Below are 15,960 nucleotides of genomic sequence, written 5' to 3'. Positions count from 1 at the left end.
ACCATTTTTGAATGGTGTAAAAAAAAACATTTGATTCACTAATGCCCATTATGGCCTCCATGTGACTCCAGGCCCACAGCAATGTGGTTGACTCTTAAATAGACTCACAAGACATTCAATTGCATCACAATCGACAGAAAACCTATGGGACTGCAGAGGTTCAAGAAGGCAGCTCACCACAACAAGGGCAGCATCGCCCACATCCCATGAACGAATACACAGAAGATGCGTTGCGATGCATTGCCCAAGTAGATTACTTGGCACGATGGCACAGTGGTTGGCACTGCTGCCTCACAGTGCCAAGGACCTGGGTTCAATTCCACCCTTGGGTGACTGTGTGAAGTTTATACATTCTCTGCATGGGTCTCCTCTGGGTGTTCTGGTTTCCTCCCACACTCCAAAGATGTGCAGGTTAGGTGGATTGGTCATGATAAATTGCCCCTTTGGGCCCGATTTTACTATCAAGTTGCCATCAGGCGCGAAAACTTGGTAAAGTCGGGCGTGAAACAATTAATGTGATCTGCGCCTGCCTCTCAGAGTCATAGAGGTTTACAGCATGGAAACAGGCCTTTTGGCCCAACTTGTCCATGCCGCCTTTTTTTTTAAAAAACCCGGAGGCTAATCCCAATTGCCCGCATTTGGCCCATATCCCTCTCTACCTATCTTACCCATGTAACTACCTAAATGCTTTTTAAAAGACAAAATTGTACCTGCCTCTACTACTACCTCTGGCAGCTTGTTCCAGACAATCACCACCCTCTGTGTGAAAAAATTGCCCCTCTGGACACTTTTGTATCTCTCCCCTCTCACCTTCAACCTATGCTCTCTTGTTTTAGACTCCTTTACCTTTGGGCAAAGATATTGACTATCTAGCTGATCTGTGCCACTCATTATTTTATAGACCTCTATAGATCACCCCTCAGCCTCCTACGCTCCAGAGAAAAAAGTCCCAGTCTATCCAGCCTCTCCTTATAACTCAATCCATCAAGTCCCGGTAGCATCCTAGTAAATCTCTTCTGCACTCTTTCTAGTTTAATAATATCCTTTCTATAATAGGGTGACCAGAATTGCACACAGTATTCCAAGTGTGGCCTTACCAATGTCTTGTACAGCTTCAACAAGGCATTCCAACTCCTGTATTCAATGTTCTGACCGATGAAACTAAGCATGCCGATTGCCTTCTTCACCACTCTGTCCACCTGTGACTCCACTTTCAAGGAGCTATGAACATGTACGCCTCGATCTCTTTGCTCTATAACTCTCCCCAACACCCTACCATTAACTGAGTAAGTCCTGCCCTGGTTCAATCTACCAAAATGCATCACCTCGCATTTGTCTAAATTAAACTCCATCTGCCATTCGTCAGCCCACTGGCCCAATTGATCAAGATCCCGTTGCAATTGGAGATAACTTTCTTCACTGTCCACTATGCCACCAATCTTAGTGTTATCTGCAAACTTACTAATCATGCCCCCTATACTCTCATCCAAATCATTAATACAAATGACAAATAACAGTGGACCCAGCACTGATCCCTGAGGCACACCGCTGGTCACAAGCCTCCAGTTTGAAAAAACACCTCTCTACAACCATCCTCTGGCTTCTGTCAAGAAGCCAATTTTGTATCCATTTAGATACCTTACCCCGAATCCCGTGAGATTTAACCTTATGCAACAACCTACCTCTGCGCCGGTTCCTCCGAAAATGGCCACGATCAGGCGCGATGGCCATTTAAATGCATTTGCATTCATTTAAATTGACTTAATGGGCTGCACGCCCAATCTTACTGGCATTTCCCCCTTTACCACTGCATTCGCCCATCCAGAATCGGCGCAAAACAGACATGCTCCACACAAGTCCGATTGAGGTGTTCCAGTTAATGAGGCGGTAAGAGGTGGGTCCAATGGCTCTCTGCTTGAGATCAGTGGCAGGAAAGGGAGGCTCCGCTGCCACTCTTCCTGAGATCAGTGAGGGGGGGGAAGGGGAAGGGGCCTGCGATCGGTCTGGGTGGCAGAGGGGGTGGTCTTTAAGAGGATTAGTAATGTTGTGTGGGAGGGACAATGTCTGCAGGGGCCAGGGAAGGCATTATCCGGCTCAGGAACGATGTGACAGGATAATGCGACATTTTTCTATCATTTCTTTTTCTGCACATGTGCAGTTGGAGGCGCTGATCGGAGCTGCAGTATTTCAGGCGCGTTAAACTCTGCCCATAGACTTGTGCAGCACAATTTGGAATCGCTGATCTTTTTGCAGACAAAGTGCGTATGGGGGCGTCTGAGAACAGGTCTAAAAGTTGGATCTGAAACACTCCCAGTTTCAAGTGCGCCCACCACTTTGAATCAAAATGGTAAAATAGGGTGTCCAAAGATGTGCGGATTAGGTGGATTGGCCACGATTAATCCCCCCAGTTACAGGGATGGATCAGCGGATTGGGCCTAGGTGGGATGCTCTGCTGGAGGGTCAGTGCAGACTCGATGGGCCGAATGGCTTCTTCGGCATTGAAGGGATTTGAGCCACTGAATCTTGTCCTTACCCAGAACTATGCTTGTACATGTTACTTCAGAGGGTCACTGATAGTATTCAGGAACAGGAACCCCAGGTGATTTTGCCTACCCTTACTTAGAGACGCTGGGGCCAAGTTCCTATTCCCAACCCAGATGTTATCACCTACATCAGGACAGGCCAGGAATTGAGCTTGGAATTTTCCACATGGCATCAAAGTGTTTTTTTTCAACCGTCAAAGATAATGGGAACAAATTCCACTGTATATAAAAATACATACTTTTTTTAGCCATTAATATAAAATTCAATTTAGTGTACATTCGAGATATTACTGTTCACAATATGCTCTTTCAGCCAGGAATGTGGCAATATTTTTAGATCTAGCAGATTTGCACAATATCCAGTAGCATACAAGAGATTGCAAATAAAAGGTCAGAAATGCTAGCTGTGTAATATTTTCTCGCATCATTATTATGTTCCAATGTAAAAAAAGAGATTTCAGCAGGTAATCTAATCTTCTTTCTGCTTTAGTTTTGTGCCGGCAAGGATTCATAATGCGATTCTCGCTGTCCCACTGCAAGACTCACGTTTGATTAATGGGAATGACAAGTCCAATTTCTATGAAAGATTCAATTCTCATCAGCTGTCAAAGAGCAATATCTACTTTTCTTTAATAAATCAGGCTTACAATGTAACCGTGATGTCATTGAGTGTGAAGGCAACACCACATTCAGAAGGAATTAATGAGATCATTGATATGGTAGCGAGAAATATTTGGGTAAACTTATCACTTACTGAGCAAAAATGAATGACCCAGTTTGAGAGTACTGGGTTTCGTGAATAGGAATACCATGATTTGATATTTTTGGTTTAATAACCTGTCCAGGTCTTAATAGACTGATGTTAGGATAGGTTCCATTTAGATTGCCTTTGCAGTGAGATCATATCAAACAATTTGGTGCTTTCCCATAGGCAATATGAATGAGCCCATTATCTGAATTGTATGAAATAATCTAGAACTCTCATTATCTGGAATAACATACTCATAACGTATTAAGTATCACCCCTCAATGTTTGCTACAGAACTGTATATTTAAACCATAATTAGCAGAGCATCACACCGTAACTAATTAATAGTTATTAAAATATTAGAACCCATTCAAATCGAAGCAAAGCAAGGAATCCGACTGAATCCAATGAGGTAGCATCCTCTTATCGAACACCAGCCATTCAGTTCTCCTTCACAGCCTTTTCTTTTTGACGATATACTTCATCTGTGAATGGGCTGACATTTACAAGGAAGAGACAAGGATCACAAATACTGTTAGAGTGCGGCTGTTACTGAAAATCCTGTTAATGCAGCTCTACTCCCATATTTTCACCAAAAAACTTCCTCATGCTACAAATATTCACTACATTTTACTATATATATGAAAACGACTGAGAAAATTGGAGATATCCTTGAATATAGTGAAAAGATAAAATTCCACTCCATCCATAGCAGTAAGAAGTCTCACAACACCAGGTTAAAGTCCAACAGGTTTATATGAAATCACGAGCTTTCAGAGCGCTGCTCCTTCATCAGGTGATATCCATAATAGATTGAGCTGCTTTTATATCATTGGGGACCCATGTTCGAATCCCACCATGGCAGGTGGTGGAATTTGAATTCAATAAAAAACAAATATCTGGAATTAAGAATCTACTGGTGACCATGAAACCATTGTCGATTGTTGGAAACCCATCTGGTTCACTAATGTCCTTTAGGGAAGGAAATCTGTCGTCCTTACCTGGTCTGGCCTACATGCGACTCCAGAGCCACAGCAATGTGGTTGACTCTCAATTGCCCTCCAAAGGGCAACTAAGGATGGGCAATAGATGCTGGCCAGCCAGTGACGCCCATGTCCCACGAATGAATAAAAAAAATTAAGATGTTTAATTCTTTTCCCAGATGATCTTTTTGGATTTTGCATTTGCAATATAAATCCCCATTCCAGCCATGTTGCAGCAGCCAACAAAATAATTTCAATATGGAAAATAAACAGGCATATAATTTAATCTGTTATATTGCTTTGAAACATTTTATCCCTTGCCAATTTTCTTTCCTCTTCTTTTCCTCAAGGCATCGACTAGTTGCTGAATTATAGCCTCCTGAATGGGAGTTGCCATGCTGTAATTTGGCCAAACAGCCATTATTCATGTGTGCACCTAAACTATCAATGTTGGCAGGCTGCACGCCATGGTGAGTTCAACTTGGTCCTGTCCTTGATTGATAACCATAGATAAAAGTTTCCAGCAGGGGGTTGTGGTTTAACAGGAACTCTGGCCAAATTCCCCCTCCCCAATGCAGGCTATGCTAAAGTCCAGCTAAAGTCAACTAAGAGTGAGCTTTCTGCTGTGTACAGCTCAGTCACTGACTGGATAAATGTGTTGATGCACTGGGGCAGTTGGACAGAGCTTTTTTTAGTTTTTCTAAAAGTGTACTGCTTCCTTGGTCAAAAGTTATAGAGGTCATTGTGACTTACACACATTTATGATTTACTTCAATGAGCTTGTCACTGGACAAGTAATCCAGAGGCCCAAGCTAATGCTCTGGGGACACTGGTTCAAATCCACCACACCAGCTTATGGAATTTAAATTCAATTAATACATCTGGAATTAAAAGCTTGTCTAATGGTGACCACAGACCATTGTCGATTGTCGTTCACTTGTGTCTTTTATTGGAGGAAACCTGCCATCCTTACCTGGTCTGGCCTGCATGTGATTTCAGACTCTTTGTGGTTGCCTCTTAAATTCCTCTAAAATGGCCAAGCAAAGCCACTCATTTGTATCAAACTGCTACAAAGTCTAAAATGAATGAAACCAGATGGACCACCCGGCATTGACCTCAACAATGAAAACAACAACTGCAAACCCAGCCATGTCAACCCTGCAAAGTCCTCCTTTCTAACATCTGAGGCTTGTGCCAGAATGGGGAGAGCTGTCTCACAGATTAGTCGAGGAACAGCCTGACATAGTCATATTCATGGAATCATACCTTATAGATAATGTCCCAGACACCACCATCATCATTCCTGGATATGTCCTGTCCCACCAGCAGGACAGACCCAGCAGCGGTGGTGGCAGAGTGGTACACAGTCAGGAGGGAGTTGCTCTGGGAGTTCTCAACATGGGCTCTGGACCCTATGAAGTCTCATGGCATCAGGTCAAAACATGGGAAAGGAAACCTCCCACTGCTAACCTCCCGTCCCCTTTTAGTTGATGAATCAGTATTCCTCCATGTTGAACACCACTTGGAGGAAGAAGTGAGGGTGGTAAAGGCACAGAAAGTATTCTGGGTGGGAGACTTCAATATCCATCACCATAAATGGCTCGGCATCAGCACCACTGTATGAGCTGAATGTCCTAAAGGCATAGCTGCTAGACTGGGTCTTCAGCACGTGGTGAGGGATCCAACAAGAGCCTGTCCATAAGACCATAAGACATAGGAGCGGAAGTAAGGCCATTCGGCCCATCAAGTCCACTCCACCATTCAATCATGGTTGATTTCAACTCCATTTACCCGCTCTCTCCCCATAGCCCTTAATTCCTCGAGAAATCAAGAATTTATCAATTTCTGTCTTGAAGACGCTCAACGTCTCGGCCTCCACAGCCCTCTGTGGCAATGAATTCCACAGACCTACCACCCTCTGGCTGAAGAAATTTCTCCTCATCTCTGTTCTAAAGTGACTCCCTTTTATTCTAAGGCTGTGCCCCCGCGTCCTAGTCTCCCCTGCTAATGGAAACAACTTCCCTACGTCCATCCTATCTAAGCCGTTCATTATCTTGTAAGTTTCTATTAGATCTCCCCTCAACCTCCTAAACTCCAATGAATATAATCCCACGATCCTCAGACGTTCATCGTATGTCAGGCCTACCATTCCTGGGATCATCCGTGTGAATCTCCGCTGGACCCGCTCCAGTGCCAGTATGTCCTTCCTGAGGTGTGGGGCCCAAAATTGCTCACAGTACTCCAAATGGGGCCTAACCAGTGCTTTATAAAGCCTCAGAAGTACATCCCTGCTTTTGTATTCCAAGCCTCTTGAGATAAATGACAACATTACATTTGCTTTCTTAATTACGGACTCAACCTGCAAGTTTACCTTTAGAGAATCCTGGACTAGGACTCCCAAGTCCCTTTGCACTTTAGCATTATGAATTTTGTCACCGTTTAGAAAATAGTCCATGCCTCTATTCTTTTTTCCAAAGTGCAAGACCTCGCACTTGCCCACGTTGAATTTCATCAGCCACTTCTTGGACCACTCTCCTAAACTGTCTAAATCTTTCTGCAGCCTCCCCACCTCCTCAATACTACCTGCCCCTCCACCTATCTTTGTATCATCGGCAAACATCCACAATCTACAAGGCACAAGTCAGGAGTATGATGGAATACTCTCCACTTGCCTGGATGAGTGCAGCTCCAACAACACTCAAGAAGCGCAACACCATCCAGGACAAAGCAGCCCGCTTGATTGACACCCCATCCACCATGTTCAACATCCTCCACTCCACTATCGATACACAGTAGCAGAGTGTACCATCTACAAGATGCACTGCAGGAACTCACCAAGGTTTCTTAGGCAACATCTTCCAAACCCACAACCACTACTATCTCGAAGGACAAGAGCATCAGACACCTGGGAACACCACCACCTGGAGGTTCCCCTTCAAGTCACTCACCATCCTGACTTGGAAATATATCACTGTTCCTTCACTGTCACTGGGTGAAAATCCTGGAATTCCCTCCCTAACAGCACTGTGGGTGTACCTACACCTCAGGACTGCAGCAGTTCAGGAAGACAACTCACCACCTCCTTCTCAAAGGCAACTAGGGATGGGCAATAAATGCTGGCCTAGCCAGTGTCACCCACATCCCGTTGGGTAAAAAGATCCTCCTTGACCTCGTCCTCACCAATCTACCTGTTGCAGATGCACCTTGCATGACAGCAATGGTAGCAGTGACAAAGTCCTGTCTTCACACTGATGACACCCTTGTGTTGTGTAGTGCTACCACCATGATAAATGGGAACGACTTCGAACAAATCTGGCAACTCAAGAATGGGCATAGTGGGCCATCAGCAACAGCAGAGTTGTACTCAACCACAATCTGTAACCTCATGGCCCGACAGATCTCCCACTCTGCCATTACCACCAATCCAGGGGACCAACCGTGGTTCAATGGAGAGTGCAGGAGGGCACGTCAGGAGCAGCACCAGGCATACCTAAAAATGAGGTGTCAATCTGGTGAAGCTACAACACTGGACTATTTACATGCCAAACAGTGAAAGCAGCATGCGATAGACAGAGCTAAAGGATCCCACAGCCAAGGGATCAGATTTAAGTTCTGCAGTTCCTCTACATACAGTCATGCATGATGTTGGACGATTACACAACTCACTGGAAGAAGAGGCTCCACAAATGTCCCATCCTCAATGATGGAGGAGCCCAACATCTCGGTGCAAAAGATAAGGACGAAGAATTTGCAGCCATCTTCGGCCAGAAGTGCCGACTGGATGATCCATCTTGGCCTCCTCCAGAGGCCCCCAGCATCACAGATGTCACTCATCAGTCAATTCAATTCACTTCAAATAATATCAAGAAATGGCTGAAGGCAATGGATACTGCAAAGGCTATGGGCCCTGACAACATTCCAGCAATAGTATGGAAGACTTGTGCTCCATAACTTGCCGCTCCCCAAGCTAAGCTGTTCCAGTAAAGCTATAACACTGTCAACTACTCGGCAATGTGGAAAATTGCCCCAGTATGTTCTGTACACAAAGAGCAGGACTAATCCAACCCAACCAATTACTGCCCGATCAGTCTACTCACGATCATCAGCAAGGTGGTGGAAGGGGTTATTGACAGCGCTATCAAGCAGAACTTACTCAGCAATAACCTGCTCATAGCCCAACTATGGAGATAAATCCAAAGCTTACAACATAATACCCACCTTTCAATCAGAATTGCAACCTTGTACACAGCTGCTACCCAAGCAGTGAGGACCAGACCCGTGGGACTAGCGTTCCTTTTGATTTATGCCAGCAGAAGGGAAAAAGGTAAAACAAGGAAGATATTATTGTCACATTACTCACAGGCCTCTGAAATTATTCATTGAACAATATTACAAAAGCAAAATATTGCAGATGGTGGAAATCTGTAATAACTAGAGAAAACATTGGGAACACACAGCAGGTCAGACAGCATTTGTGGAGACTGAAAAATAATTAATGTTTCACAGCACCAGGGACCCTGGTTCAATTCTGGACTTGGGTGAATGCCTGTGTAGAGTTTTCACATTCTCCCTGTGTCTGCGTGGCTTTCCTCCGAGTGCTCCGGTTTCCTCCCACAGTCCAAAGATGTGCAGGTTAGGTGGATTGGCCATGCTCAATTTCCCCTTAGTGTCGGGGGATTAGCAGGGTAAATACGTGGGATTACAGGGATAGGGCTTGGGTGGGATTGTTGTCGGTGCAGACTCGATGGGCCGAATGGCTTCCTTCTGCACTGTAGGGATTCTATTCTTGTCTGTGATTTGATATTTTGAAGAAAGGTAACAGACCTAAAAGGTTAACTCTGTTTCTCTCTCCACTGATGCTTGCTCAGCATTTCTAGCATTTTCTGTTTTCATTCTAAAGTAAGATGTCTCACAACACCAGGTTAAAGTCCAACAGGTTTATTTGATATCACAGGCTTTCGGAGCGCTGTCCCTTCATCAGGTGAGTGATGAAGGAACTCACCTGATGAAGGGGCAGCGCTCCGAAAGCTTGTGATACCAAATAAACCTGTTGGACTTTAACTTGTCGTTGTGAGACTTCTTACTGTGCCCACCCCAGTCCAACCCCGGCATCTCCACTGCATTCTCAAGACCACAGTTTATCCAGCCATCATTAAATAGATGCAGCATCAGTTTTTAAACTTTGGTAAATGACAGGGTAAAATCATTGGCTATTACCGGGGAAATGTTATTCAGGAAGCAAGTCAATTTCTCAAATCATTTTTTCATGAGCAACTTCTTCAGTTTCAGATACATTGCCATGGTTACAACTTTGGCTGTAAAAAGAAACTTACAAATTGTTTAGAATTATTAATTCCATTAGGCATTGTACATTCCGACATTCCAGTCTGCTTAATTCACTTCAGTCACCATTTTGCAAACAGAGCCAAAATCTCACTTGTTACTAACACAATTTTATCTCACCTGACAATAATTTCACTTTCTTCTTTCCCCAAACCAATGGTTTTGATTGCCCTCGCCCAGGTAGGCAATTGTTGCAGATGGTCCAAACTAATTCAATAATTATACATCACAAAATATAAAACTAGTAAAACTAGCTGACCAACAGCTATTAAAAAGCTCAAAACAGCCCTAAGCATAGGTCAATAAAAGCGCAGTTGTGCTAACATTTAATTCATTCCACGAGAGCCAGAACATTTTATGCTTCATTCCACCTATTAAATTATTTGCCCTGAAGTTAAAAAAACATATAAATGTATATAAAACATTTGTAGCTCAAAACGTCACTGGCATGCCTTTTACAGTGATATATTACAACACAACTGAACTTCACTTCAAAAGGAATGCGTAAGGGTGATCTTGGTTGGTAGTGTACCGGGAGAAGCTGAGGAACTGATTTATGTTGCCATTTTACAGAATTAAGCAATTATAAACTACTTGGTTTATTAGAAATATTAAGGTCGCAGTTGTCAAATAAAATTGCCAAGAGATAAAGGATACAGGAATAGGATTGCAAGGGACCCACTATCCAGGGAGAGGACTTCAGATGAATGACTCATTAAGGACAAATTGTAAATAACGTAGGTTGTCCTGGATAAATGTACTTCACTGGTCCCTTGAGCTTTCTGGATATAATACTGACACTATAAATAATAAGTCTAAAATAATCACCAGAGATGAGCAAATGGACTGGCAGAGCAATTTAGAAACAGAAATCTTGGCACAGGAGACCAGTAAGCCCTTTTCTGAACATGATGTATGTGGTCTTACTGGAACTCATCTAAGCTCATTTTTATTAGCTTAATATATGCCATCATACTAAATTGGCAGAAATGTTTTTATAGGACATGCAATGCTTTCTCACGAGGAGTGTTGAAGGAAAACTTGCAGCATTTTTAAGGGGAGGAATTGGACAGGTGTGTGTCCAATATAGAAAGACAGAGATTTAGGTTGTGTGAGGGAGAGTATGTGAAGAAAGAGGGGGACACACTTAAAAGACTTCAAGAGAGCTCTAAAATACAGGTCATAGTGCAAGAAGGAAAATGCACACGCAAAGTGAGTGGAGGCAGTCAATGTTGTGACTCTGGGTCCAAGATTTGCCCTGAAGAGCTCCTGCTGACATCTTTGAGGCTACAGAAATCTTCTCAACTCACCAAAGTGTCAAGTCCAAAGATGTGCGGGTTAGGTTGATTGGCCATGCTAAAATTGCCACTTAGTGTCCTGGGATGCGTAGATTAGCGGGTAAAATATATGGGGGTAGGGCCTGGGTGGGATTGTGGTCAGTGCAGACTCGATGGGCCGAATGGCCTCTTTCTGTACTGTAGGGTTTCTATGTTTCTAAGTCATCCTGCCTTCATGATGTTCAAGTTACAATCAGATAGGTACACCTCTATGTTCCCGAATCAAAGATTTGCTGTGGGTAGCATTCTACAGGAAGGGCACCTCTCCCCTCATTATTCCCAGTTATCCCACCTCATTGATGTTCTATGGTTTCTGCTATGAAATTCCTTTCATTGTATGAATTAATAAGGAGTCTTCGGGCTGCTAAATGTTTTCATTTAGTAAGGTGCCATGATGCTAGTTGGTAAACTAAGTGCGGGAGTGGGCAATGTGGGCTGCTGGATTGCCCGACAGATTTTTTTTCCTCGAATGGCAGCCGAGAGGGATATTGAATTTAGGAGGACATCCTGTGATTTGTGAATCAGAAGTTGTGACAAGCAATGACAGGGAGCTTTCAACAAAATCTACACATATGAAAACAGTAAACCAATGCAGTACTGTGATTTACCCAACCAACTCCAGTCGGAACTTGAAAAATCCTCGCCAACATCTTCATTTCCTACTGTCTCCCTGATGAAGAACTTCCCCATGTTGATTCAGGGACCCGTGATACTCCTTTATTTTGGTTGCTTATTTCCTTCTCCTTTGCAAGAAACATCATGCTGTAGAAAGTCTTCAAACTAATTCAGAATTTCCTTTCACCCAGATGTCTGCAGATAGTCCACTGTGATGATGCTTTCAGTAAGTTGTGGAGTTTGACTTGGAGCTGGTGTACTTGCGGATAACAGTCTTTGTCTCTTCTGACCTGGGCAGCAGTAGGCACACAGTGATCTGAATCTCCCGGGCACCTATTATAATGGACCAAGCGGCACACTTCACAATAATATTATTCACATTGGAGTTCACGATGATCATGGCTTTGAAAGTGATGCTCTGTCCGTGTGAACACGCTTCATCACTTTGTACATGTAGAAACTCTCCTTCCTTGACCTTCTCTGCTTCATTCCAGAATTTGCTGTGATTTCACTCATTGTTTCCTTGATGCCTTTCTTGGGAGTGGCATTCTTCTCCGCTCCTTTCAAACTCAACTTGAATCATGATTTCAAGAGCACGCAATATACAACAATCTCCACTTTTCATTTCCATACCACAGGAACAGTGATTTGGGAGAGTGGAATAGTTAAAGGAAGCTGCGAGGATGTGTGTAGAAGGGGGCAAGCATTTAGTGAGGTTCTGCTATGCTTAATGACTGCCGTGGATGGTGTGGATATGAGCCGGGCTTCCAATAGTATTTCAGTGTGGACTCTTGTTTACTCACCTTGAACAATCTGGGAAGGTCGGTCAAATGTTTATTGCACCACAGCCATTGGTGGGTGGGTGAGACAAGAGTGACCATCTGAACCCCCTCCTTTCAAAATGCTTGAACCTCCTATTTCTAGGACTTCCTTTCCTCGGTGTGCCATTATCTGTATCAACATCACCTCCATTGCAGCTTCAAAGTATTTTTTTTTTCGGGGGTGGGGAGGGTGTACAGTTTAGCTAATGTGGATCTTTGTTGCTCCTCCCTTCTGCCACTGGAATTGTAACCTGCCCTCTAGCTCCAGCCCATTCTCTCCACCGAATTAAATGACTGTGTCTCTGACTCTTTTCAGCAGGAGTAGTATATGAATCGCCTGAGACAGACTGCTATCCCCTCATGTGTGAAGAATACCAGGGCTACGTTTTTACAGCCTCACCGCAGCACATCTCCCCTCCCTGGTTAATGCGGCAAGCCATTTAAACCTCCATTCAGTTCGGCAACACCATAATATTCATGTTACGGCAGGAGAGGCCGCAAAATCCTGGCCCAGGAGTCGGAGTGCCTATTATAAACTCACTCTGAATAGTAATCCTTCCCCCTAAAGACACAAGCAAAATCAGAGAGGTAGGGCTCTCAAAGTGATAGGTCACAGTTACATGATTGTACCTGGCTTTGTTTATAGATTAAAAACTACTTGTTAGTGATCTGCTATGGTCACGGTGTTGAGGCACAAGATGGGCTAAAAATTGACAAAGGGAGGTATTAGAAAGGCTGCCTGTACTTAAATTGAATAAACCACCAGGACCAGGTAGGATGCATCCAAGTATACTAAGAGAAATAAAGGTGGAGTTTGCGGAGGCATTGATGATAATCTTCCAATCTTCCTTAGGTACAAGGGTGTTGCCAGAGGACCAGAGAACTGCAAATGTTACATCCTTGTTCAAAAACGGGTGTAAGGATAAATCCAGCAACCACAGTTTAACATCAGAGGTGGGAAAGCTGTGAGGAGAACAATCCAGGACAAAATTAACAGATACAATACTTGGAGAAATGCCAATTAATTAAGGGAAACCAGAACAGAATTATTAAAGACAAATTATGTTTAACTAATTTGATTGAGTTTTATGATAAACTAAGTGAGAAGATTGATGAGGGCAATGTGGTTGATGTGGTGTACATGAAATCCCCAAAGGCAATTGTTAAAGTGCCACATAACATACAGAGTTGAAGACCAAGCAATAAAATAATCAGATAGATCATGGACACAAAACTGGATGAATGACAGGAAACTGAGTAGTGGTAAACAGTTATTTTTCAGACCAATGGAAGATATATAGAGGGGGTTCCCCATGGGTCAATATTATGCTTTTCGTGATCTATATTAGTGATATAGATTTTGTGCGCCTGGTAGAAGTACAAAGTTTTCATGACAAAAAATGTATTGTATTGGTCTTCGAATCCCTACAGTGCAGAAGAGGCCATTCGGCCCATCAAGTCTTCACCGGCTCTCTGACAGAGTATCTTACCCAGGCCCTCTCCCCCGCCCTATCCCCACACATTTCCCACAGCATATCCATCTAATTGACACATCTTGAGACACTAAGGGGCAATTTAGCATGTCCAATTCACCTAACCTGCACATCTTTGGACTGTGGGGAAAAAACCGGAGCACCCGGAGGAAACCCCCATAGACACGGGGCAAACATGCAAACTCCACACAGTCACCCGTTGGTGATCTGTGAAGTGGCTAGTGATAGACTCCAAGAATAATGCTTGCTGAGGATACAAAGCTAGATTGGAATGTAAGCTGTGAGGAAGACATAACGAGGCCATTGTGAAAGGGGCAATTGGCTCATTTTTCAAATGGCAATGGCTCATTCTCTGCTAACAGTTGCAACAGCTACTATCTTATTACTAACTTAACTTCAGCTCGGAGCGGCAGATGTTTCCTAGCTGTCTGGTTTTGTAATGGTAAATATCATATACATAAAGGGGACACTGTGGTGCCAACTAACTGATTTTGCATTTTGAATATTACTGGCTCTGGAATAGCATCCATTAAAGCAATAACATTATTTAAGTTAAAAAAAACTAGCATCTCGTAGATGAATTTAAATTGCATCTCTTTGGAAATACAATAAAAATATTTTTAAAAACCATTAAACAATAATTGGAATCAAGGATAGTGCAAAAATATATTATCACAAGTTTAAGTCAGGTAATTATTTAACCAAATGTGCATCTAAATCTAAAAGACTGATCCAGATTGTTTTTTCAAGTATGAACCTCATCGTTTTTGGACATTCAGTAATTACAAATGTATGATACAGATTTACAATGTCCCATGCAAGGACATTAATTTCATTTCAAATACTTAAACGTCTTAATAATTGATTTTGTACAAAATTTTAAATTATATGACCATGCATTTATTATGGGTATTACGGAAAGACCCATAAACTCTAGGAGCAGATCTGCATGTTTCATGAGGCACTAAAGTCTGAAATTGTCAATTATTGTAGATAATGCACAAAATTAAAATTTTAATTTATTACTATTTGATCAGTGAACCAGACTGGAATACTATTAGTTTGTTCAGTTATCATTTCATTATCTTTAGAGAGGAGAACTGAAAGTACTGCACAGCAAAGTAGCACGTTATAATAAAACAAAGTGCTAGAGACCACGGCACGCCAGGCAGAATCAAAACACATTCTAATCATTATGAGATACCATTAACAGTATTGTGGAGGTCTTGTGGCAGTCTTGTGGCGCGGTGGGTAGTGTCCCTGCCTCTGGGCCAGCAGCTCCGGGTTCAAGTGCTACCCCAGGACTTGATGGTCAAGGAAGGCGCGTTCATAAACGCGCCCAAGCAGGTTGAGTGTCAACTTGCAAATCCTTCTAACACTCCAGCGCAGGTAGTAAGAGCAGGAGAGACTTCTGGTCAGTCACATTTGATGTGGAGTGGTATCCCTCAAGCCATATAAAAGTCTTTGGCAATGGACCAGCGGTTGGTTCCAGAAATAACTAGCTATGAAAGCAGACAAAAGTCTGTCTTAGATGCCGGAGGAGAATTAGAATTAACAGCGTTAACCAAACTTGGTGAGCTAAACGAGAATTGGTTAAAGACAATGCTATAACAACTTGGTGTAAATATAAACAATATGGTGTGTCTCAAAATTTCTGTTTGAGTAACTTAAAAGGTTTTGCCCACTATATTTGTGACAGGATGTAAAATGTACATGAGCAGACTATCAAATACTTTTCTTAACCAGTGTCTGGTATGAGCCGAGTTGGCACGATAAATTAAATATGGAAAGGTTAACTTGACTAGAACTGGTGCGTCATATTTACTCTTTCCAGTCTATAACTGATCTGTGCTAAATCCTAAAGAGGTGCTGGAGAGTTTATAACTTTTCCTAAGCAGTGTCTCAGGATCTTGTGTTACCTGGGAGGGAATGTCAAGACTCTAAAATGACTATTAAGCTTGAAACTATAAACAGTGCATTCCATTTTCATTATTTTTCAAAACCATAAAATTTTACCACACGGTAGGTGGCCATTTGACCCATCAAACCTGGGATAGCTTTCTGATAGAATCCATTT

General features: G+C 42.8%; 1 protein-coding gene across 2 annotated transcripts in view; it reads right to left on the bottom strand.

Moving 5' to 3' along the window:
- Positions 1-1,353: 1,353 nt before the first annotated feature.
- pemt (phosphatidylethanolamine N-methyltransferase) overlaps positions 1,354-15,960 on the bottom strand; it is a 128,083-nt gene continuing 113,476 nt past the window's right edge. For both annotated transcript variants that reach the window (XM_078240062.1, XM_078240063.1), the window contains exons 6-7: positions 8,493-8,567; positions 1,354-3,787 (exon numbers count right to left, since the gene is read on the bottom strand). In XM_078240062.1, the coding sequence (XP_078096188.1) occupies positions 3,733-3,787; positions 8,493-8,567 (130 nt within the window). In that variant the 3' untranslated portion in view covers positions 1,354-3,732. The remainder of the gene's footprint in view (positions 3,788-8,492; positions 8,568-15,960) is intronic.

This window comes from Mustelus asterias, chromosome 23, assembly GCF_964213995.1.
Source record: "Mustelus asterias chromosome 23, sMusAst1.hap1.1, whole genome shotgun sequence".
NCBI classification, from domain to species: domain Eukaryota; kingdom Metazoa; phylum Chordata; class Chondrichthyes; order Carcharhiniformes; family Triakidae; genus Mustelus; species Mustelus asterias.
Note: the sequence above shows the minus strand (reverse complement) of the source record. Positions and strands in the feature narration are given on the sequence as shown.